General features: G+C 39.9%; 1 protein-coding gene across 1 annotated transcript in view; it reads right to left on the reverse strand.

The window, feature by feature from the left end:
• Positions 1-111: 111 nt before the first annotated feature.
• LOC143655461 (uncharacterized) overlaps positions 112-24,220 on the reverse strand; it is a 51,833-nt gene continuing 27,724 nt past the window's right edge. Inside the window, exon 3 of the mRNA XM_077126737.1 lies at positions 112-676. Within this exon, the coding sequence (XP_076982852.1) occupies positions 671-676 (6 nt within the window). The 3' untranslated portion in view covers positions 112-670. The remainder of the gene's footprint in view (positions 677-24,220) is intronic.

A 24,220-nucleotide genomic window follows, 5' to 3' on the forward strand; every position in this document is an offset into this window, starting at 1 on the left:
CCCAACAGGTGCCTGCTTGCTCAGACCCTTAAGTACGCCCAATGCCAAGGGTACATCCACCACCACCCCCGCTCCCACTCATCAGTTACCCTGATGACCTCAAAGTCCTCGTCACAGACAACATTATGATCATCAAAAGCACACAGCTTCTCCTGGCCCACCTCAACAGCCTGGAGGATTCAGTCCTTTCAACACTGCACCAGGGGTGATAGTGCTGCTAAGGCCTAGTGGGTGGACTCAAACTAATCCTCCACTTTTTTGTTTCTTTGTTTTATTTTTCTTTCTTTGCGCACCAAAGAAATTCTGGACTGCCAGGAAGCACTACACTGAATGTACTTTGAATGTGCTTTTTGCACCCACCTTTTTTTCTTATTCGTTTCTTCTTTGACAGCATGCATCCATAAACACTCTAAAAGTATTATCACTGTCCCCCAATGATCTGTCATCTTCATCTACATTCCTCCTGGGCATTCTGGCTTCACACAGTATTGACACAATTTAGTATTTTACAGAGCGAGTACACATTTACTAGAATCTAATGTCCCGGTTCCTACTTGTACTCTGAACATCTCTCCAAGAAGAAGGACCCCATAGTCAAGTAGGGAGAGTGGAAGTTTGACTTGTTGGCTGAAGTTTTGATATGTTGCTGTGCTGGACAGAGGCAAAGACACTAAAGCTGAGGAAACAAATGATGAGAGAGGAGTGATTCCATATCACCTTCCCACGCACACACAAAAACCTTCAATGGCTCCCTATGGACAACAGCATTAATACAGAGTTACATTGGCATTCGAGCTATTCCCAATTTTATTTTTTCATGCTCTGGCCATACCCCATCATCTGTTACTCACCCTTTACACTTCATATGCTTCTGCCAAACAAGGCTGTTTCGATTTGCCCTCTTGTTCCTACCTTCATGCCTTGCATATGCTATACCCTCCACCTATAATGCCCCTCTTCCAATGACCCCTGTATAGAATTGTTAAATCTTTAAGATCCTTCATGAGGCCTTTCCTAATTCTTCCCCACTTGTCCTCCTTCATCACCTACCCAATTATAGCTTCTCCTTTGAACCCTGAGGGCCATTGTGCCTCCTGTTTAGCATTCTTACTGGGTTTTGAATTTGAGTCACTGGTGTAGTTGTCTTATCCCCTCTAACAGATGTATAGTCCTGGGAGGCATAACTAGGATTTATTCATCTTTTTAGCTCCAGGAGTGCCTAGCTCAGTGCCTCAAATAAAAAGTGTGCTCAGTCAAAAATAGTTGAATTGAAGTATAATAAAGAGATTCTGAGACTAAATTAGTTTAGCATGAATTGGTTATATCCAGTGTGTCCATTCCAAGATGCAAGAGTGAGGCAGGACCCAGAGTCTAAATATATAGCTAAGATCAGGTAATCCTAGAAACCCAAAGATTCTAGATACTTTTTTTTTTTTAACATGGGCAGGCACCGGGAACCGAACCTGGGTCCTCTGGCATGGTAGGCAAGCGTTCTTGCCACTGAGCCACCGTGGCCCACCCAGATTCTAGATACTTTGCGCTCTTTCTGCAAGTTAAGTTTATCAGCTATTCATACACCTTGATAAAGACTGAATCATATTTGATTCAATTCCATACCTATTGTTGATACCCTCCAACATGTCATGCACAATGTTGGGTAATGGAGAATTTGCCCTCAAGGAGTTTACAGTCTGGTAGTGATAAGGCATATAATATGTTTTCCACTAGGGAAGGACTAGAAAGTTTTTTCTGAAGATTAAAAAACTGAGTTACGTGAAGTGTTATTAGATATTCATTGGAAAGGGCTCCATAATCACTTAATTAGGAGAAAATTGCAAACTACATTCCCCTTTGGAGAGTTACAATGCACATTAGAATACTGAAGGCTCTAGAAGCCCAGCAGTAAAATAAACTATTGGATTTTGCTTGACACTATTTCTCAAACTAATTTTACTCTAGAACTCCTCTTTTCTCAGAATTTTTAAAATTTGAAAATGCTGAATTAAAAGGAAATACATACCTAAATAAAGAACAAAGAACACAATTTTGAAAAGTCAGAGATTACCAAAAGTCAGAACATTAAGTACTTAGAAAAAGGAGCAGAAAATGACCCAAGACAAGAGATGAAGTGATGATTAGTTAATTACCTTACAAAAATGACTAGGTCTCTGTAAAAATGTAGGGAAAAAGTTAACACCAAAAATATGGAGAGATTTCAAAGCCATCCTACCTATTAGCCTCTTATTAGGGCTAATTTCCAAGTTATCGCTAGTTATTTTCAATTTCCCCAGCCATAAGAAATCTTGGGCTATCCAACACCTCTAAAACAGTTGTAAAATACTCTGCAGTAAATCCCACACAATTCTCAGAATTTTCTCCATGATTCCTTTTTGTGACCTCCACTAGGGTTTCCTCTGGATCCTAGAAATTAATCAGTTTGAATTAATGCTTATGTGACATTATATACTTAGTATCCATTGCCAGCTATTTTTCACTGGATACCCATTTGCAGAGATCTGGGTTTCTCATGAATTTTATATATCTTTCACCCTAATTCAAAGAATACAAGCTAATAACTACAATTTGTTACTCAGTGTGCTTGTTTGAAGCTATTATGTACCCCAAGAAAAGCCATGTCCTTTAATCCTACTTCAATATTGCTGTGTGGAATCTTTTGTACTGTTTCCATGCAGATATGACCACCCAATTGTGGACAGTAACTTTAGATGGTGTAATCAAGAAATCAGGATTTAAGGGATGATTTTGATTAATGAATCATTCTATAAATACTCCTTTTTGCTTTCTGGAATATTGGAGTAGACAGAGAAATACCTGAAATCTCTGAATTGTAATCCAGCTGCTGCCTTGATCTCTGATCATGATTGTATAGCCCTTATCCTCTGCCCCTGTGATTGTAAAAACCTTGTGACTAGCCCTTATCTGTACCTAGGTATCCAGTTTTTCAACTTCAGTGTCTTGTAATCATTGAAGATAGCCCCTACCGGCTATTAATGAAGGATCTTGGGTCTGCCTGGAACTAACCCACCCCAAGTCCCAAATTATCTTGATGAATGAAACTGGATCTAACCTAAGTGGGCTGACCTGACAAGTGCAGTAGCTTAGACTTTAACCTACAAGTCCCATATACCCCATTCCACCATTTTCTTTCATACACTCGGTGACTAAGCATGTAGTCAATCTCTCATGCTCAATAATTAGATCACATGTAATTACATCATCTGGGACCACTGTATTCATTATCCTAAACCTTGCCCCCCTTTTCTCTAATAAAACTACCCGAATTACTGCAGTTAGGGGAGATAGATTTTGGGCCATTAGGCTGTCTGCTCTCCTACTACATGTGTAGTAATAAACTCTTTCTCTCTTTGAAACCCCAGTGTCTCAGGAATTGGTTACTGAGTGTGTCAGGCAGAAGAATCCATGGCCTTTGGTAACAGCTGTCTCCATGGAGACGCGTCTCCACCCACTCAAGATGGGGTTGCTTACTGGAGCCCTTTAAGATGGAACCATTTTGGAAAAAGCTTTAGAGCCACAAGAGCCACAGGAACCAACTGCACCAACAGACTGGACAAAGACCCAGGGAAGCCATTGAGGATTCCTGGAGATAAGCTAGCATAAGTTGCCATGTGCCTTTCCAGCTTAGAGAGAAACCCTGAACATCATCAGCCTTCTTGAACCAAAGTATCTTTCCCTGGATGCCTTAACTTGGACATTTTCATGGCCTTGCCTTAAGGTGGACATTTTCACAGCCTTAGAACTGTAACTTGCACCTTAATAAATTCCTCTTTTTGAAAGCCATTCCATTTGTGGTATATAGCATTCCAGCAGTTTGCAAACTAAAACTCTCAGATTAAATCTTTTCTTCTTGAAACAGAATTTCAAAACTGTTTTTATGTTATGTATATACAACAGAGTACAAATGTCATAATTAATGGCAAAACATTAGAAACATTTCCTTTGTGGTCAAGAATAGGAAAAGAAACCCATTATTGCTTCTAACACTGTTCTGGTGGTCCAAGTAATAAGGGGGTGGGGAGGAAGAGAGAGAGAGTGATTGGGAAGAAATAAGTAAGACTATCGTTTATAGACAATACTAAAATGCTTACTGGTAACCCAATGTCTAATTGAAAATGCTCAAACTACCAAGAGTTCACTACAGTTACAAGATACAAGATCAATATGCAAATATCAATTGTATCAATCAATCAGAAAACATAATTGTGAAAAAGATGCCATTCCAGGTTTAACTCAAGAAAATATGTCTTTTATGAATGAACTATGAAACTTTATTGAAGGACATAGATATAAATAAAAGCAGAGATATACCATTGTGGATGGGAAGATGTAAAATCATGAAAATATAATTTCCCTCCCAAACTAATACATAAATTCATTGAAATTCCAATCAAAATCCCTATAGGAATCTTCAAAAGAACAAAACAAGCTTATCCTATAATTCATATGGAAGACAAAGGACTAATAAGAGTCAACACATTCCCAAAGAAGAATGAGGAAGGGGGGCTTACCCTCATGGCCTGTGAGACTTAATAATTAAGCTATGAGAACTATCCCAGCTGGGATAGACAAACATAACAAAAGAACAAAGAAGAAAACCCAGAAACAGACCCATACACGTGGAGACCATAATTTATGACAGAGATAGAATTACATATTCAATAAATGTTGTTGGCATAATTAGTTATACCCATATGAAAAAAGATGAGTTAGAGCCCTACCTTATGCCATACACTAAAATCAATTACAGACTGCTTAAAAACATAATTGTGAAAAGCAAACGTTAACACTTTTATAGCAACATCTTTGTAATCTCAAAATAACAAAGGATTTCCTAAACAAGATAACTATAGTGGTTTGAAGCACCCAGAAAAACATGTTCTTAAATTCAATCCATTCCATTCCTGTGGGTATAAACCCATTGTAATTAGGATCTTTTTTAAAATTTTTTTTATTAATTAAAAAAAAATATTACAAGAAGGGAACACAAACATTCTTAGTATATGCTCATTCCTTTCTACATATATAATCAGTAATTCACAATATCATCACACAGTTTCATATTCATCATGATCAGTTCTTAGAACATTTGCATCAATTCAGAAAAAGAAATAAAAAGACAAAAAATAAAACGAAAACAGAAAAAAACATTTTACATACCATACCCTTTACCCCTGCCTTTCATTGATCACTAGCATTTCAAACTAAATTTATTTTAACATTTGTTCCCCCTAATATTTATTTTTATTCCATATGTTCTACTCATCTGTTGACAAGGTAGATAAAAGGAGCATCAGACACAAGGTTTTCACAATTACACAGTCACATTGTGAAAGCTATATCATTACACAATCATCATCAACAAACATGGTTACTGGAACACAGCTCTACATTTTTAGGCAGTTCCCTCTAGCCTGTCCATTACATCTTGGATAACAACGTGATATCTACTTAATGTGTAAGAATAACCTCCAGGATAACCTCTCAACTCTCTTTGGAATCTCTGAGCTATTGATACTTTGTCTCATTTCACTCTTCCCCCTTTTGGTCAAGAAGGTTTTCTCAGTCCCTTGATGCTGGGTCTCAGCTCATTCTAGAGTTTTTCTCAATCCCTTGATGCTGAATCTCAGCTCATTCTGGGATTTCTGTCCCACGTTGCCAGGAAGTTCCACACCCCTGGGAGTCATGTTCCACACAGACAGGGGGAGGGTGGTGAATTTGCTTGTGTTGGCTGGAGAGAGAGCCCACATCTGAGCAACAAAGGAGGTTCTCTTGGGGGTGAATCTTAGTCCTAATTTTAAGTAGGCTTGACCTATCCTTTGTGGGGTTAAGTTTCATATGAACAAACCCCAACAGTGGGGGCTCAGCCTATAGCCTTGGTTGTCCACACTGCTTGTGAGAATATCAAGAATTCAACTTGGGGAGGTTGAATTTTCCCCCGTTCTCACCATTCCCTGAAGGGGACACTTTGCAAATACTTTTCCACTCACTGATCAAATCACTCTGGAATTCATCGGGGTACCACTCTGGATAAACCAACAAAATCCCACGTCCTACCCAAGGTTCCATGTACTTATGTTGTTCAACCAACTATCTATATAAATTATATTAGGAGATGCATTAGTCAAAATATAAATTTTGTACCAAATAAACGTTTTTTGCTTTAGTCTTTAGACTCCTTTAAAGCAGTCTCTTGCTGCTTTAAAATAGTTGAAATTTTAAAATATTAATTACCATCTATTTTCAGCACCCTGCAGTAATGACATTCCTTTGTTCTTCCTCATGCAAAAGCGTTTCTTAAATTTGTACATTTAGTCACTATCATTATACACTCTAGGCATTCCTAGAGTATACCATCTCAATATTTATCGTCTTTCTTTATGATTTCATGCCCCCAGCCCTCCTCTCTCTATCCTTCTCACATTCAGCTTCATTCAGTGTTTTAACATAATTGTATTACAGTTAGGTAGTATTTTGCTGTCCATTTCTGAGTTTTTATATTCAGTCCTGTTGTACAATCTGTATTCCTTCAGCTCCAATTACCCAATATCTTACCCTATTTCTATCTCCTGATGGTCTCTGTAACCAATGAAATATTCCAAGTTTATTCACTAATGTCAGTTCATATCAGTGAGACCATACAGTATTTGTCCTTTTGTTTTTGGCTAATCTCACTCAGCATAATGTCCTTAAGGTCCATCCATGTTGTTACATACTTCATAACTTTATTCTGTCTTACAGCTGCATAGTATTCCACTGTATGTTTATGCCACAGTTTGTTTAGCCACCTGTCTGTTGATGAACATTTTGGCTGTTTCCATCTCTTGGTAATTGTAAATAATGCTGCTATAAACATTGGTGTGCAAATGTCGTTTGTGTCCTTATCGTCATGTCCTTTGAGTAATGACAGCATATAGATGGGTCCTATTCTCTAATCCATTCTGCCAGTCTATGTCTCCTGACTGGGGAGTTCAATCCATCAACATTCAGTGTCACCACTGCAAGGGTAGTACTCTCTTCCACCATCCCGCCTTCTGGATCTTATATGTCATATCTGATTTTCCTTCTTTTTACCTTTATTCATAGTCTTCCTTTCTACACTCTTCTCCACACCTCTCTTCCTCTGTCTTTTCTTATCTTTCTCTAGTGCTCCCTTTAGTATTTCTTGCAGAGCTGGTCTCTTGGTCACAAATTCTCTCAGTGATTTTTTGTCTGAAAATGTTTTAATTCCCCTCATTTTTGAAGGACAATTTTGCTGGATATAGAATTCTTGGTTGGCAGTTTTTCTCTTTTATTAACTTAAACATATCATCCCACTGTCTTCTAGCCTCCATGGCTTCTGCTGAGAAATCTACGCATAGTCTTATTGGGCTTCCCTTGTATGTGATTGATTGCTTTTCTCTAGCTGCTTTCAAGATCCTCTCTTTCTCTTTGACCTCTGACATTCTGATTATTAAATGTCTTGGAGTATGTCTACTTGGATCTATTCACTTTGTGGTATGCTGCACTTCTTGGATCTGTAATTTTAAGTGTTTCATAAGAGTTGGGAAATTTTCAGTGATAATTTCCTCCATTAGTTTTTCTCCTCCTTTTCCATTCTCTTCTCCTTCTGAGACACCCACAACACATGTATTCGTGCACTTCATATTGTCTTTCAATTCCGAGTCCCTGCTCATATTTTTCCATTTTTTCCCTATATTTTCTTTTTCTTGTCGGATTTCAGATGTTCTGTCCTCCAGTTCACTAATCCTATGTTCTGTCTCTCGAAATCTACCATTGTAGGTTTCCATTGTTTTTTTCATCTCTTCTACCGTGCCTTTCATTTCCATAAGTTCTGTGATTTGTTTTTTCAGACTTTCAATTTCTTCTTTTTATTCATTCCTTGCCTTCTTTATATCCTCCCTCAATTCATTGATTTGGTTTTCGATGAGTTTTCCATGTGTGTTTGTATATTCTGAATTAATTGTTTCAGCTCCTGTATCTCATTTGCATTGTTGGTTTGTTCCTTTGACTGGGCCATATCTTCAATTTTCCTAGTGTGATTCGTTATTTTTTGCTGGCGTCTAGGTATTTAATTACCTTAATTAGTTTATTCTGGAGATTGCTTTCACTTCTTTTACCTAGGGTTTTCTCGCTGGATGAATTTGTTGTCTATCTGTTCTCTGACATTCAGTTTAGCTTTATCTGGACCTCTAGCTTAAGTTTTGTTTAACAGAGGAGAATTTTTCAGTTCTTCTTTTCTTGTTTCTTGCCCTGCTTGTATGGTGCCTTTTCCCCCCTACACTTAAGAGGGTCTACTTAGGTATTATAGACCACAGCCAGATTTTCCCAGACCAAACTGGCCTCTTATCAGGAGGAAAGAGTCACCTGCATTGGTGTTCCCTGAGGGTGAGATCCAGCAGGTTGAAAGACTTTCGTGTGAAGTCTCTGGGCTCTGTATTTCTTATCCTGCCCAGTATGTGGTGCTTTTCTACCTGCAGATCCCACCAGCATAAGATGATGCAGCACCTTTAACTTTGGCAGCCTCTCCCTGCTGGGGGCATGGTGGAGACAGAGGAGAGGTTGTAGGCTGGTTGTAGGTAATTTAATGGCTTCAAATTATCAAGCCCTGGTGTCTGAATTCCTTGAGGGAGGGATTCCACCTGAGTTGGACTTCCCCTGGGGAAGGCACAGGCTCTAGACAAGTCCTCACATGACCTTGTTTCTGCCTACGCCTGGGGCAGCTGCAGCCTGAGAAGCCCTGCAGCTGTATCCAAAGGCAGTCAAGCCTTTGTAGAAACACAGCCCCCAAAACCTCTGTTTCCTTCTTTTTTTTTTTTCTTTTTCCGTCAGCCCTGCCCCCTTGGTGCCAGGGCAAAAATGAGCACCCTCCGCTTTGACCAGGTTCACCTGAGCTGGGGGTCTATTTTTAGTAGTCAGAATTTGTTAATTAATTCCACAATTGGCGTTTGATTGGGCTCAGCCCCTGCTGCTGGTAAAGTCTCTTTCCTTTCCCCTCTGGGAAGTAGCCTGTGTGGTGGGGTGCCAGCCGCCACAGCTTGAGGAACTCACGGTTCTGGGGTAGCTCACAGCTGGTCCAGCTGGTCCAGACTGGGGTATGCTGTGTGTCCAGTCACTGACGTGGCCCCAGGAGCTGTTCTGTACTGTTTCTGGTTATTTAGTAGTTGTTCTGGAGGATGAGCTAAAATGCACACATTGTTAAGCCACCATATTTCCCGGCCAGCCCTGTAATTAGCATCTTTTGATGAGGCTACTTCAGTTGAGGTATGGATTCAGGATGGATCTTAACCTATTACTGGAGTCCTTTATAAGTGTAATGAATACAGAGAGAGAAAGAAAAGTCCATAGAAGCAAAAAGCTGAAAGCAGCAAAACCTGGAAGAGGAGGGAGAGACCAGCAGATACTGTCATGTGCCTTGCCACGTGATAGAAAAGCCAAGGATTGCCCAGCAGTAGGTCTTCAAGAAGAAAGCATTGCCTTCATGATACCTTAATTTGGACAGTTTCTTGACCTCAAAACTGTAATCCAATAAATTCCCATTGCCTAAGCCAACCCATTTCATTGTTTCTGCTTTGAGCAGCCTAATAAACTAAAACAATACCAAAACACAAATGATACAGAAAAAAGATTAATAAATTCTACTATCTCAAGATTAAAAACATGTACGCATCAAAAGACACAAAAAGTTTGAATAGACAAGTCATAAAACTTGAGAAATTTGCAATGAATATAACTAAAAAATTACTAACCAATATTTATTAAATATATGTCTACAAATTATTAAAAGAAGACAAACAACCCACTAGAAAAATGGTCAAAGATATGAACAGGCAATTTACAGAAGAGAAAACACAAATGGCAAAAACCTAAGAGAACACGCCAACCTTAGCAGTAAGCAAAGAAATGCAACTTAAAACAACAATTTTAAAGGTATAAGATTAGCAAAAATTAAAGACTAACTATTGATACTGGTGAGGTTGTGAAACTCACACTGTTCGTGGCAGCATAAATTAGTGCAACCGCTTTGAAAAACTGAATGATAATATCTAGTAAACTTCAAGAAGTACATATCTGGAGATCTTTCTATGCCAATGTGGGGGTCCTCCTAGTACAAATACCTACAATTTAGATTTACAATCTACGAAATGGGACAGCCTTATGCACCAAAAAAGAAGTACTTGAAAGTTAGATCCATAAGCACTTGCCTAAACTAGTGGATAAAGACAAAGAAAGCCTGAATAGTTCTAAAACCATTAAAGAATTTGAATAGTATTAGAACTAAAATCTTGCTACTGGACTTTGGGGAAGATGGCCAACTAGAGCAACTTGAGATTGGCCCTGGTCCATGCAGAAATTGGAGTGGGGACAGCAGTGCAACTGAGGCAGCAATTTGGAGTGCGCTGACCTGGGAGAGCCTTCTGCACCACATGTGGTTGCAGAAGCTGAGGAACTGAGAGTCAGAAGGCTGGAGCCTAGACTAGTGTGGAGACGTGGAGCTGCGGAGCCTGCAGGAGTGCACGGATGGGTACATGGGAATAGAAAGTAAGCCAGGCCACATTCCTTGGATGTACTACCTTCACCAGCACAGCCCCGTGACCGGCAACTCACCCCACACCCCACTCACCTGAACCCCCTCACCCACTCCCATTCCCCACACTGCAGGTGCCCCCACCCCACCAGCCCCCAGTGCATGTACCTGCCCCACATCCCCACCCCAAGTGCAGCCCAACCCACCACTCCTGCATGCCACCGAAGCACTACCTCCCCCTCCCTGTTCCCTGCAGGCTGTTACCAGCACATAAAGATGGTGGGCACTGGCCTTCATACTTAGGCTACCCCTGCCCTCCACCCTCTAGTGTCGCACAGCCTCACTCCACCTTACCTGAGCTCAGAGCATATATTTACAGCATGCCCAGGTCCAGGCATGTGCACAGGCCCCCAATGATGTCATTCAGCTCTGGGAACTACATGTTACAGCAGTCGTAGAACCACGATGCACACATCCCTAAGCCTCACTTCCCAGCTCTGAGAAAGTGTCGACCTGCGCAACCGGGTCACATCTGCCCTCACTCAATGAAGGGGCGGTGCCAATCTGCTGCCACAGCTCTATGCATGTGTACAAAGGGCCCCGTGCCTTGGACCAGCACACCCCAGAATTACACCCCCCAGACCGGTGTACCCGCATAGCTACATCCTCCCTGGCCACTGGGTGCCCATGTTCACAAGCACCAGTGTAATATCCCCAACCTGTGCCCACACCTGCCCTGAAACAAATCACCACACTAAGTGCTCCACCCCCTGCCCTGCTCCCTCCTGTACAACCATCCCGAAAACAAGGCCTTACACAACTGAAAGAAATCAACTCCCAAAGTAAATCAATCAAGATATCTACATGTGACAAATACAGCAGAAGATCACTAAGCATATCACAATGCAGACAGATATAGCCCTGCTTAATGACCAAATTAAAAACACCTGAGGGGACACAGACATTGGAATAACTAATCAAAGATGTTCATACAACTCTAAGTAATAAAATGAGTGGGATAGCAAATGACAAAGGAGATCAAAAGACAGTAGAAGAGCACAAAGAGGAATTTGAAAGAATTAACAGAAAAATAGCAGAAATCACAGAGATTAAAGATTCTGTTGACCAAATAAAAAACATACTAGAGGCACACAACACAAAGGGTAATTTAAAGAATACAAAGAGAAAGAGGGAAAAGAATATATAGGTCTGACAAATAACATAAAAAAGATAAGATGGTGGAATGAAGAATGCCTTTTCAGTAATAACTTTGAATTTTAACGAATTAAATTTACCAATTAAAAGATACAGATTGGCAGAATGGATTAAGAAACATAATCCAGTATATGCTGCTTACAAGAGACTCAAATTAGACACAAGGATACAAATAGATTGAAAGTTAATGGATGGAAAAAGATCTTCCATGCAAATTGTAACCAAAAGAAAGCAGGAGTAGTTATACTAATATTAGACAAAATAGACTTAAATGTAAAGACATCATAAGAGACAAAGAAGGACACTATATACTAATTAAAGGTTCAATTCACAAAGAAGATATAACAATCATAAATGTTTATGCTCCCAATCAAGGAGCTCCAAAGTACATGAGATAGACATTGACAAAACTGAAGGGAGCTATAGATGTTTTAATAATAGTAGGAGATTTCAATACACCACTCTCCTCTATAGATAGAACAACCAGACAGAAGATCAACAGGGAAATAGAGAAGTTAAATAATTTGATAAATAAATTAGACCTAACAGACATATATAGGTCATTGCACCCCAAAGCACAAGGTTATACATTCTTCTCTAGTGCTCATGGAACATTCTCCAGGATAGATCATATGCTGGGGCACAAAACAGGTCTTTATAAATTTAAAAATATTGAAAGTATTCAAAGCACTTTCTCTGATCACAACGGGATGAAGCTGGATCTCAATAATCACCAAAGAAAGAGAACATTCACAAATATATGGCGATTAAATAACACACTCTTAAACAACCAGTGGGTCATTTGCATACGATGTTCATAGCAGCATTATTCACAATTGCCAAAAGATGGAAACAAACCAAATGCCCATCAACAAATGAGTGGATCAACAAACTGTGGTATATACGTACGATGGATTATTATGTAGCAGTAAGACAAAATGACGTCCTGAAGCACATGACAAGGTAGATGAGCCTTGAAGACATAAGGCTGAGCGAAATTAGCCAGACACAAAAGGACAAATACTATGATTCCATTTTTATGACCAGCATGAAGGTATAATCAGAGACTTATAATTCAGAATACAGGGGACTTGGGGATACATAGAAGCTAGAGATGGGTGAACCGTTAGCTAATGAGGTTGAACTCCAATGCAAGGGAACAGATAGGAGTGAAGGTGATTCTCTAGTGGGTCTACGAGTAATATTACCATATTCAAGATGAATAAGATTGAAAGGGGTTGTATAGACCTATGTGTCTCACTGACTCATACTAGAAATATGAATGAGTTCTTGTAAGAATTACTCCAAAGATATGATTCTTGTATAAAGAGTGTTTAAGTCCGGGATATAGGGGGAAAACTGCTATTGCATGCTATGAGCAATGTTCACAAGGAAACCATCAGCACTACCACAGCAACAGCAGAGGTAAATAATGGGGTGAGGGACAAAAGTTAAGAGGAGGTTTAGATTTCCTATTTGGTGACGGGGTGTTTGTTGGTTCTCTGTCTCTTGGGAACAATGAAATTATCTAAAATTGAGAATGTTGATGGACTGTGGGCTTTGGGCCCTCTACATGATGCCCAATGAAAGCAGGTGGCTGAAAGATGCACTGACAGAGAAGTAGAATGGTAAACAATGGTGTACACTTAAGAATGAAGGTTGTGCAGCTACAAAATGGAACAATCTCATGAGGCATGCAATGATGTGAATGAACATGTGGGACATTTGGTGAGACAAAATGAGCCAGAAACAAAAAAGAAAAACAGCAATGGTATGGTCACCTTTAGAAAATGCTTATAAAAAAACAGTGGCCTAGATTGTAAGCTTTTAGAGCAGACACATTAAGTCCAGAGTGGGGATTATTATTTCTGGATTCTGAGAGGCTGTTTTATATATATAACCTGTTATTTAGAGATAAGAATGAAGCTGAACAGGTTGGTGTTAAAATAATTCAGAACATAGGGGTAAGGAAGACAGTGTCTATATTTTAGAGCCACACATACTCTTTGAGACCAATGGAAGAAAGGTTTATTTGATCTGGAACTGAAATTTTCTGTAGTGCATAATTTAATTCAACCTATCTCTATAGCTCATTTGAACAACTGAAACACAGAGAGCACAGAAAGAGAAAGAGGTCCTTTAATCCTGCATAGATTATTATAATACCTGGAAACATTCTAGAGTATATTAACCAGATAATCAAAAACTACTGGCAAAGTCCCCTGAGGGAGGGGAGAAAGCCTATAGAACTATGAAACCTTACCATCAAGGAATCCCCTGATACTGTGTCAAACTTTGGGGACACCCAAATCAATAGGCCATGCCTTTGATCATGAGGCTTGCTCTTGTGAAGCTTATGCAGATAGCATGGAGGCTTAGACTACCCATAGACATGCCTAAGAGTTACTTCTGGAGGACCTCTGTTGTTGCTCAGATGTAGCCTTAGTCTCTCTAAGCTCAACTCTGCAAATGAAATCATTGCCCTCCCCCCTACGTTGGACATGACATCCAGGGGTGAATGTCTCCCTGGCGACCTGGGAGAGGACTCACAGAGACGAACCCAGACCTGGCACTGTGGGATCAACAATTCCATCCTGATCAAATGGGGGAAAAGAAGTGTAATTAATAAAGTATCAGTGGCAGAGAGAGTTCAAATAGAGTCAAGAGGCTACTCTGGAGGTTGCTCTTACACAAGTTTCAGGTAGACCTTGCCACCTACCATAACCTGTCAACCCCTAACCAGGACCATTCCAGATAATCCTGAGGAAAACCTAGGGCAATTTATAAGATTCTACAAGGGCTCGGGGCACTTTCCAGAAAGCTACAACCTCCAAATGGGTCCCTGATCCAGATAAATCCTGACACCTAGCCCAGTCTCTCCAGAACATCGGATAGTTCTATCTCCCTGCCCCATATCAGTGACAGACCCTTCCAATATAAAAATTTGGAATTGCCATAGCCCATACAACCCCAATGAGATGTATGGAAAGATCAAGGGTGATGGTGGAGTTAATCACAGAAGATGGGACTTAACAAATGAATATGAATGCTGAATCATTAAATTGATATCTCTTTTGGTCTCCAGTGTTTTGGAGCAGCTAGAAGTAAAGGCCTAAAATTGTGAAATTGTAACCCATGCCAGGGTCTGAAATATGTTATACAACTAATTGTGGTCCTGTGCTTGGAAATGTACAGTATATATATATATATTATTCGCAAAAAAAAAATAAGGAATAAAAATCTTGCTACCAAGAAAATGTCAGAATCAGATTTTTGTGGAAAAATTCTATCAACATGTGTGTATGTGTCGGTATAAGGGAAAGATTTTTTAAATTTGTTTTTAAAATTGTGGCTATATATACATATACATACATACACATACCATATAATTTGCCATTTAAGCCATTGTAAGTGTACAATTCAGTGGCATCAATTGCAGTTACAGTGTGGTAGTACCATCACTGCTACCCAATACCAAAACTTTTTCATCACCCAAAACAGACACTCAGTACCCATTAAGCAATAACTCCCAATTACCTCTCCTCTCAGCCCCTGGTAATCTCTAATCTACTTTCCATTTCTAAGCATGTGCTTATTCTAGATATTTCATATAGGTAAAAATATCCATCTAGGTGGACTCATACCATATTTTTTATTTCACTTATATTTTCAAGGTTCAATACATGCTGTAGTATAGATGAGAACTTCAGTCCTTTTTATGGCTGAATAGTTTTCCACTTATAGATATATTCCATTTTGTTTATGCATTCTTCTGTTGATGGACATGGGTTATTTGCACCCTTCGACTATTGTTTATAATCTCCTATGAACATTGATTTACAAGGATCTGTTCAAATCCCTGCTTTCAGTTCTTTGAGGTACAGGCACAAGTTCAATTTCTGGGTGTTCTCGTTTGCTAGCTGCCGGAATGCAACACACCAGAGATGGATTGGCTTTTAATAAAAGGTGATTTGTTTCATTAGTTCTTCAGAGGAAAGACAGCTAACTTTCATCTGAGGTTCCTGCTTACATGGGAAGGCACAGGATGGTCTCTGCTGGCCTTCTCTCGAGGTCTTTGGGTTCCAATAACATTCCCCGGAGTGATTTCTCTCTGCATCTCCAAAGGCCTGGGCTGAGCTGTGAGTGCTAAGATGAGGTATGCTGGGCTGCTTGGGCTGTGCTACATGGCACTCTCTCATTTAAGCACCAGCCAGTTAAATCAAACATCATTCCTTGCAGCAGACATGCCTCCTAGCTGACTGCAGATGTAATAAGCAGTAGATGAGGTTCACATACCATTGGCTTATGTCCACAGCAACAGAATTAGGTGCCTTCACCTGGCCAAGTTGACAACTGAATCTAACTACCACATGTCCACCACTTGTCAACTTGGCAACTACACACATTACCTTAAACAATATTAAGGTGAAAAAAGAATTCTCTTCTGCTTGTGGACCTGTGAATCTCAAATCAAGTTGTCTGGTGCCAATATGCAAAGAAGGGACAGTCACAGGATCCATAGGGAGAAACTGGAAACAAAACCTGCAGGGCAAACACCATTGGATTTATCCTTCAGCTTTAGAAAACGGCAGTCCCACCCTTTCCAAGGGCCTATGCAGTGGCCCGCCTCTTTCCAAATCAACCTCAGGGGACACTGAGGAGACCACCTTTTTCTTGGCTCCACTCTCTCCAGGCATCGGGGCCACACCTAGGCTCTCTGCATTTCCAGGGCACATGATCAACCCCTCCAGATGGTGGCAGCCAGGTTCTCCCAGTCCCCCAAGGAGCATGCTGTACCTTATCCAGGGCCTGAAGATGCACGACTCTTTCACTGCAAGAAGATGGGAGACTCATCTTTGCCCTTCAGGGTAAACTCATCCTCTCCGTGTATATGGGTGGGTCCACTCTCCTGGCTGAGGTTTCTTGGCTTCAGACTCGAGCTTCCATGGTTTCACTCTGCAAACTCCAATTTGTCCCTTTTGTGTCCCCCTTTGTCCAGACTGGCAGTGGTTCTGTTTATACCAACAGTCTCTTTAAGTACTCCAGGACTTCCATCATTCTCTTCTCAGTTCCTCCAAAATCTTCCCCTTATCCATCCAAAAAACTGGTCCAACATATCTGGTGCTTGCAAACTACAGTAGCACCCTACTTCTCTGGTATCAAATCTATTCTAGTTTGCTAGCTGTCAGAATGCAATACGCCAGAAACAGAATAGCTTTTAAAAGGAGGAATTTAATAAGTTGCTAGTTTACAGTTCTAAGGCTGAGAAAATGTCCCAATTCAAACAAGTCTAAAGAAGTGTCCAATCAAAGGCATCCAGGGAAAGATACCTTGATTCAAGAAGGCCGTGAAGTTCAGGGTCTCTCAAGTGAGAAGGCACATGGCCAACACAGTCAGGGCTTCTCTCTCAGCTGGAAGGGGACATGGTGAGCAAGGCATCAAGTGCTAGCTTTCTCTCCTGGCTTTCTGTTTCATGATGCTCCCTGGGAAGTGTTTTCCTTCTTTATCTCCAAAGGTTGCTGGCTCATGGACTCTGCTTCTCATGGCTATGTCATTCTGCTCCACTCTCTCTGAATCACTTTCATTCTCCAAAATGTTTCCTCTTTTATAGGACTCCAGAAGCTTATCAAGACCCACCCAAATGGGTGGCAACATGTCATCACCTAATCCAGCTTAACAACCACTCTTAATTAAATCACATCTCCAGGGAGATGATCTGATTACAGTTTCAAACATACAGTATTGAATAGGGATTATTCTGCCTTTATGAAATAGGATTTAGATTAAAACATGGCTTTCAAGGGGACATATATCCTTCCAAACCAACACAGACATGAATATACCTATTCAAGATGCTTTAGTACTTCAGGCAGGATAAACCTAGATCGACCCACATGGCAACAAATTACAATCAAACTGTTGAGTTTCAAAGATAAAGAGAGAATTATGAAAGCTGCCAGAAAGATGCAACAAATCATGTACAAGGCAGCCTCCAAAAGATTAAGTGCCAACTTCTCATCAGAACTCGAGGAGGCAAGACGGCAGTGGGATGACATATTTAAAGAACTGAAAGCAAAACATTGCCAATCAAGAATTCTATACCCAGCAAAACTGTCACTCGAAAATAAGAGAAAGATTAAGACATTCCTAGATCAACAAAAAGTGAGGGAGATCATCACCAGTAGACCTGTGTTACAAGATATGCTAAAGAGAGTTCTGCAGGTTGGAAGGAAACGACATAAACAGTAGATTGGAAGATAAATACAAATGGCAGTTCTAACGTATTTTTTATGTAACTTCACTTTTTAATTACCATGGGATCTAAAAGGCAAATGCATAAAATATAATGAGAAATCAGTAGTTTAGATACATAATGTATAAACATGTAATTTGTGACAAGAACTGCATAAAGAGGGAGGACTAGAGGAGTATAGGAACAAAGTTTGTGTATGCTATTGAAGTTAAGGTGGTATCATAGCAAATGAGATTGTTACAGACTTAGGATGTTAAATTTAAGACCCACAGTAACTACAAAAAATATCAGGGAGTAAGGTACGTGCATCTTAGTTCCTCCTCCAAAGCAACTACTAGGTGAACTGAAACAGTGCAGAACAGCTCCCGGGGCTACGGCAGGGAATGGACACACAGCGTACCCAAGTCTGGACTGGCTAGTCTGAATGCGAGACTCGGCTGCGGTGAGATCCCCGAGCGGCGCGTGATTTCCCAAGCAGCGGCAGCTGCGGCAGCCGGAGCTACTCCCTCCCTCCTTCCCGGGCCGGCTGAGAGTCTCAGAGAGGCAAGTTTCCCAAGCCGAGGCGGCCGCCACCCCTCTTTTGGGGGCGGCTTCGAGTCTCGGTTTCGAGTCCGCGGCTACGAGTCTCGGATCAGAGGGCAATCCAAGCCGCGGTGGCCCTCCCCCATGGGTGGATTCCTGGTCCGGTGGGGAATTCCCCAGGCGACGGCGGACGGTGACTGACGCACCTCCCCCGCGGGCGACTTCCTGGTCCGGTGGCGAATTCCCCGGGCCCGCTGCGGCCGGCGACCAGCCACAGGGTCCCCTCAAGCCGTGGTGGCTGATGCCCCCACCACGCGCGGCCCCCTGAACCAACGGAGAGAATTGGATCGGAAATCCCCAGGCCGCGGAGATCGGTGACCGGGGGGGATCCATTCCAAACACGTGAGACAAACGTGTGCCATGGGCGCCACCTACTGGGCAGGATAAGAAAAACAGAACCTTGAGATTTCACAGAAAAATCTTACAACCTTGTTGGGTCCGACACCCAGGGAAATCTGACTAAATGCCCAGATGCCAGCAGCAGAAGATAACGGTCCACGCTCAGAAGATTGAGAATATGGCCCAGTCAAAGGAACAAACCAATAGTTCAAATGAGATACAAGAGCTGAGACAACTAATGCTGAATATACGAATAGAAATCGAAAACCTCTTCAAAAATGAAATCAATAAATTGAGGGAGGACATGAAGAGGACATGGGCTGAACATAAAGAAGAAATAGAAAAACTGAAAAACAAATCACAGAACTTATGGAAGTGAAGGATAAAGTAGAAAAGATGGAAAAAACAATTGATAACTACAATGATAGATTTAAAGAGACAGAAGATAGAATTAGTGATTTGGAGGATGGAACATCTGAATTCCAAAAAGAAACAGACACTAGCGGGAAAAGAATGGAAAAATTTGAACAGGGTATCAGGGAACTGAATGACAATATGAACCGCACAAATATACGTGCTGTGGGTGTCCCAGAAGGAGAAGAGAAGGGAAAAGGAGGAGAAAAACTAATGGAAGAAATTATCACTGAAAATTTCTCAACTCTTATGAAAGACCTAAAATTACAGATCCAAGAAGTGCAGCGCACCCCAAAGAGATTAGACCCAAATAGGCGTTCTCCAAGACACTTACTAGTTAGAATGTCAGAGGTCAAAGAGAAAGAGAGGATCTTGAAAGCAGCAAGAGAAAAACAATCCATCACATACAAGGGAAACCCAATAAGACTATGTGTAGATTTCTCAGCAGAAACCATGGAAGCTAGAAGACAGTGGGATGATATATTTAAAATACTAAAAGAGAAAAACTGCCAACCAAGACTCCTATATTCAGCAAAATTGTCCTTCAAAAATGAGGGAGAAATTAAAACATTCTCAGACAAAAAGTCACTGAGAGAATTTGTGACCAAGAGACCAGCTCTGCAAGAAATACTAAAGGGAGCACTAGAGTTAGATACAAAAAGACAGAAGAGAGAGGTATGGAGAAGAGTGTAGAAAGAAGGAAAATCAGATATGATATATATAATACAAAAGGCAAAATGTTAGAGGAAAATATTATCCAAACAGTAATAACACTAAATGTTAATGGACTGAATTCCCCAATCAAAAGACATAGATTGGCAGAATGGATTAAAAAACAGGATCCTTCTATATGCTGTCTACAGGAAACACATCTTAGACCCAAAGATAAACATAGGTTGAAAGTGAAAGGTTGGGAAAAGATATTTCATGCAAATAACAACCAGAAAAGAGCAGGAATAGCTATACTAATATCCAACAAATTAGACTTCAAATGTAAAACAGTTAAAAGAGACAAAGAAGGACACTATATACTAATAAAAGGAACAATTAAACAAGAAGACATAACAATCATAAATATTTACGCACCGAACCAGAATGCCCCCAAATAAGTGAGGAATACACTGCAAACACTGAAAAGGGAAATAGACTCATATACCATAATAGTTGGTGACTTCAATTCCCCACTCTTATCAATGGACAGAACATCTAGACAGAGGATCAATAAAGAAATAGAGAATCTGAATATTACTATAAATGAGCTAGACTTAACAGACATTTATAGGACATTACATCCCACAACAGCAGGATACACCTTTTTCTCAAGTGCTCATGGATCATTCTCAAAGATAGACCATATGCTGGGTCACAAAGCAAGTCTTAACAAATTTAAAAAGATTGAAACCATACACAACACTTTCTCAGATCATAAAGGAATGAAGTTGGAAATCAATAACAGGCAGAGGGCCAGAAAATTCACAAATACGTGGAGGCTCAACAACACACTCCTAAACAACGAGTGGGTCAAAGAAGAAATTGCTAGAGAAATTAGCAAATACCTCGAGGCGAATGAAAATGAAAACACAACATATCAAAACTTATGGGACGCAGCAAAGGCAGTGCTAAGAGGGAAATTTATTGCCCTAAATGCCTATATCAGAAAAGAAGAAAAGGCAAAAATGCAGGAATTAACTGTCCACTTGGAAGAACTGGAGAAAGAACAGCAAACTAATCCCAAAGCAAGCAAAAGGAAAGAAATAACAAAGATTAGAGCAGAAATAAATGAAATTGAAAACATGAAAACAATAGAGAAAATCAATAAGGCCAGAAGTTGGTTCTATGAGAAAATCAATAAGATGGATGGGCCCTTAGCAAGACTGACAAAAAGAAGAAGAGAGAGGATGCAAATAAATAAGATCAGAAATGGAAGAGGAGACATAACTACTGACCTCACAGAAATAAAGGAGGTAATAACAGGATACTATGAACAACTTTACGCTAATAAATACAACAATTTAGAGGAAATGGACGGGTTCCTGGAAAGACATGAACAACCAACTTTGACTCAAGAAGACATAGATGACCTCAACAAACCAATCACAAGTAAAGAAATTGAATCAGTCATTCAAAAGCTTCCTAAAAAGAAAAGTCCAGGACCAGACGGCTTCACATGTGAATTCTATCAAACATTCCAGAAAGAATTAGTACCACCTCTCCTCAAACTCTTCAAAAAAATCGAAGTGGAGGGAAAACTACCTAATTCATTCTATGAAGCCAACATCACCCTCATACCAAAACCAGGCAAAGATATTACAAAACAAGAAAACTACAGGCCAATCTCTCTAGTGAATATAGATGCAAAAATCCTCAATAAAATTCTAGCAAATCGTATCCAACAACACATTAAAAGAATTATACATCATGACCAAGTAGGATTCATCCCAGGTATGCAAGGATGGTTCAACATAAGAAAATCAATTAATGTAATACACCATATCAACAAATCAAAGCAGAAAAATCACATGATCATCTCAATTGATGCAGAGAAGGCATTTGACAAGATTCAACATCCTTTCCTGTTGAAAACACTTCAAAGGATAGGAATACAAGGGAACTTCCTTAAAATGATAGAGGGAATATATGAAAAACCCACAGCTAATATCATCCTCAATGGGGAAAAATTGAAAACTTTCCCCCTAAGATCAGGAACAAGACAAGGATGTTCACTATCACCACTATTATTCAACATTGTGTTGGAGGTTCTAGCCAGAGCAATTAGACAAGAAAAAGAAATACAAGGCATCAAAATTGGAAAGGAAGAAGTAAAAGTATCACTGTTTGCAGATGATATGATACTATACGTCGAAAACCCGGAAAAATCCACAACAAAACTACTAGAGCTAATAAATGAGTACAGCAAAGTAGCAGGTTACAAGATCAACATTCAAAAATCTGTAGCATTTCTATACACTAGCAATGAACAAGCGGAGGGGGAAATCAAGAAACGAATCCCATTTACAATTGCAACTAAAAGAATAAAATACCTAGGAATAAATTTAACTAAAGAGACAAAAAACTTATATAAAGTAAACTACAAAAAACTGCTAAAAGAAATCACAGAAGACCTAAATAGATGGAAGGGCATACCGTGTTCATGGATTGGAAGACTAAATAGAGTTAAGATGTCAATCCTACCTAAATTGATTTACAGATTCAATGCAATACCAATCAAAATCCCAACAACTTATTTTTCAGAAATAGAAAAACCAATAAGCAAATTTATCTGGAAGGGCAGGGTGCCCCGAATTGCTAAAAACATCTTGAGGAAAAAAAACGAAGCTGGAGGTCTCGCGCTGCCTGACTTTAAGGCATATTATGAAGCCACAGTGGTCAAAACAGCATGGTATTGGCATAAAGATAGATATATCGACCAATGGAATCGAATAGAGTGCTCAGATATAGATCCTCTCATCTATGGACATTTGATCTTTGATAAGGCAGTCAAGCCAACTCACCTGGGACAGAACAGTCTCTTCAATAAATGGTGCCTAGAGAACTGGATATCCATATGCAAAAGAATGAAAGAAGACCTATCTCTCACACCCTATACAAAAGTTAACTCAAAATGGATCAAAGATCTAAACATTAGGTCTAAGACCATAAAACAGTTAGAGGAAAATGTTGGGAGATATCTTATGGATCTTACAACTGGAGGTGGTTTTATGGACCTTAAACCTAAAGCAAGAACACTGAAGAAGGAAATAAATAAATGGGAGCTCCTCAAAATTAAACACTTTTGTGCATCAAAGAACTTCATCAAGAAAGTAGAAAGACAGCCTACACAATGGGAATCAATATTTGGAAACGATATATCAGATAAAGGGCTAGTACCCAGAATTTGTAAAGAGATTGTTCAACTCAACAACAAAAAGACAGCCAACCCAATTACAAAATGGGAAAAAGACTTGAACAGACACCTCTCAGAAGAGGAAATACAAATGGCCAAAAGGCACATGAAGAGATGCTCAATGTCCCTGGCCATTAGAGAAATGCAAATCAAAACCACAATGAGATATCATCTCACACCCACCAGAATGGCCATTATCAACAAAACAGAAAATGACAAGTGCTGGAGAGGATGCAGTGAAAGAGGCACACTTATCCACTGTTGGTGGGAATGTCAAATGGTGCAACCACTGTGGAAGGCAGTTTGGCGGTTCCTCAAAAAGCTGAATATAGAATTGCCATACGACCCAGCAATACCATTGCTGGGAATCTACTCAAAGGAATTAAGGGCAAAACTCAAACGGACATTTGCACACCAATGTTTATAGCAGCGTTATTTACAATTGCAAAGAGATGGAAACAGCCAAAATGTCCATCAACAGAAGAGTGGCTAAACAAACTGTGGTATATACATACGATGGAATATTATGCAGCTTTAAGGCAGGATAAACTTATGAAGCATGTAATAACATGGATGGACCTAGAGAATATTATGCTGAGAGAGTCCAGCCAAAAACTAAAGGACAAATACTGTATGGCCCCACTGATGTGAACGGACATTCGAGAATAAACTTGAAATATGTCATTGGTAACAGAGTCCAGCAGTAGTTAGAAACAGGGTAAGATAATGGGTAATTGAAGCTGAAGGGATACAGACTGTGCAACAGGACTAGATACAAAAACTCAAAATGAACAGCACAATAATACCTAATTGTAAAGTAATCATGTTAAAACACTGAATGAAGCTGCATCCGAGCTGTAGGTTTTTGTTTTGTTTTGTTCTTACTATTATTACTTTTATTTATTTTTCTCTATATTAACATTCTATATCTTTTTCGGTTGTATTGCTA

Source organism: Tamandua tetradactyla, chromosome 14, assembly GCF_023851605.1.
Source record: "Tamandua tetradactyla isolate mTamTet1 chromosome 14, mTamTet1.pri, whole genome shotgun sequence".
Taxonomy (NCBI): domain Eukaryota; kingdom Metazoa; phylum Chordata; class Mammalia; order Pilosa; family Myrmecophagidae; genus Tamandua; species Tamandua tetradactyla.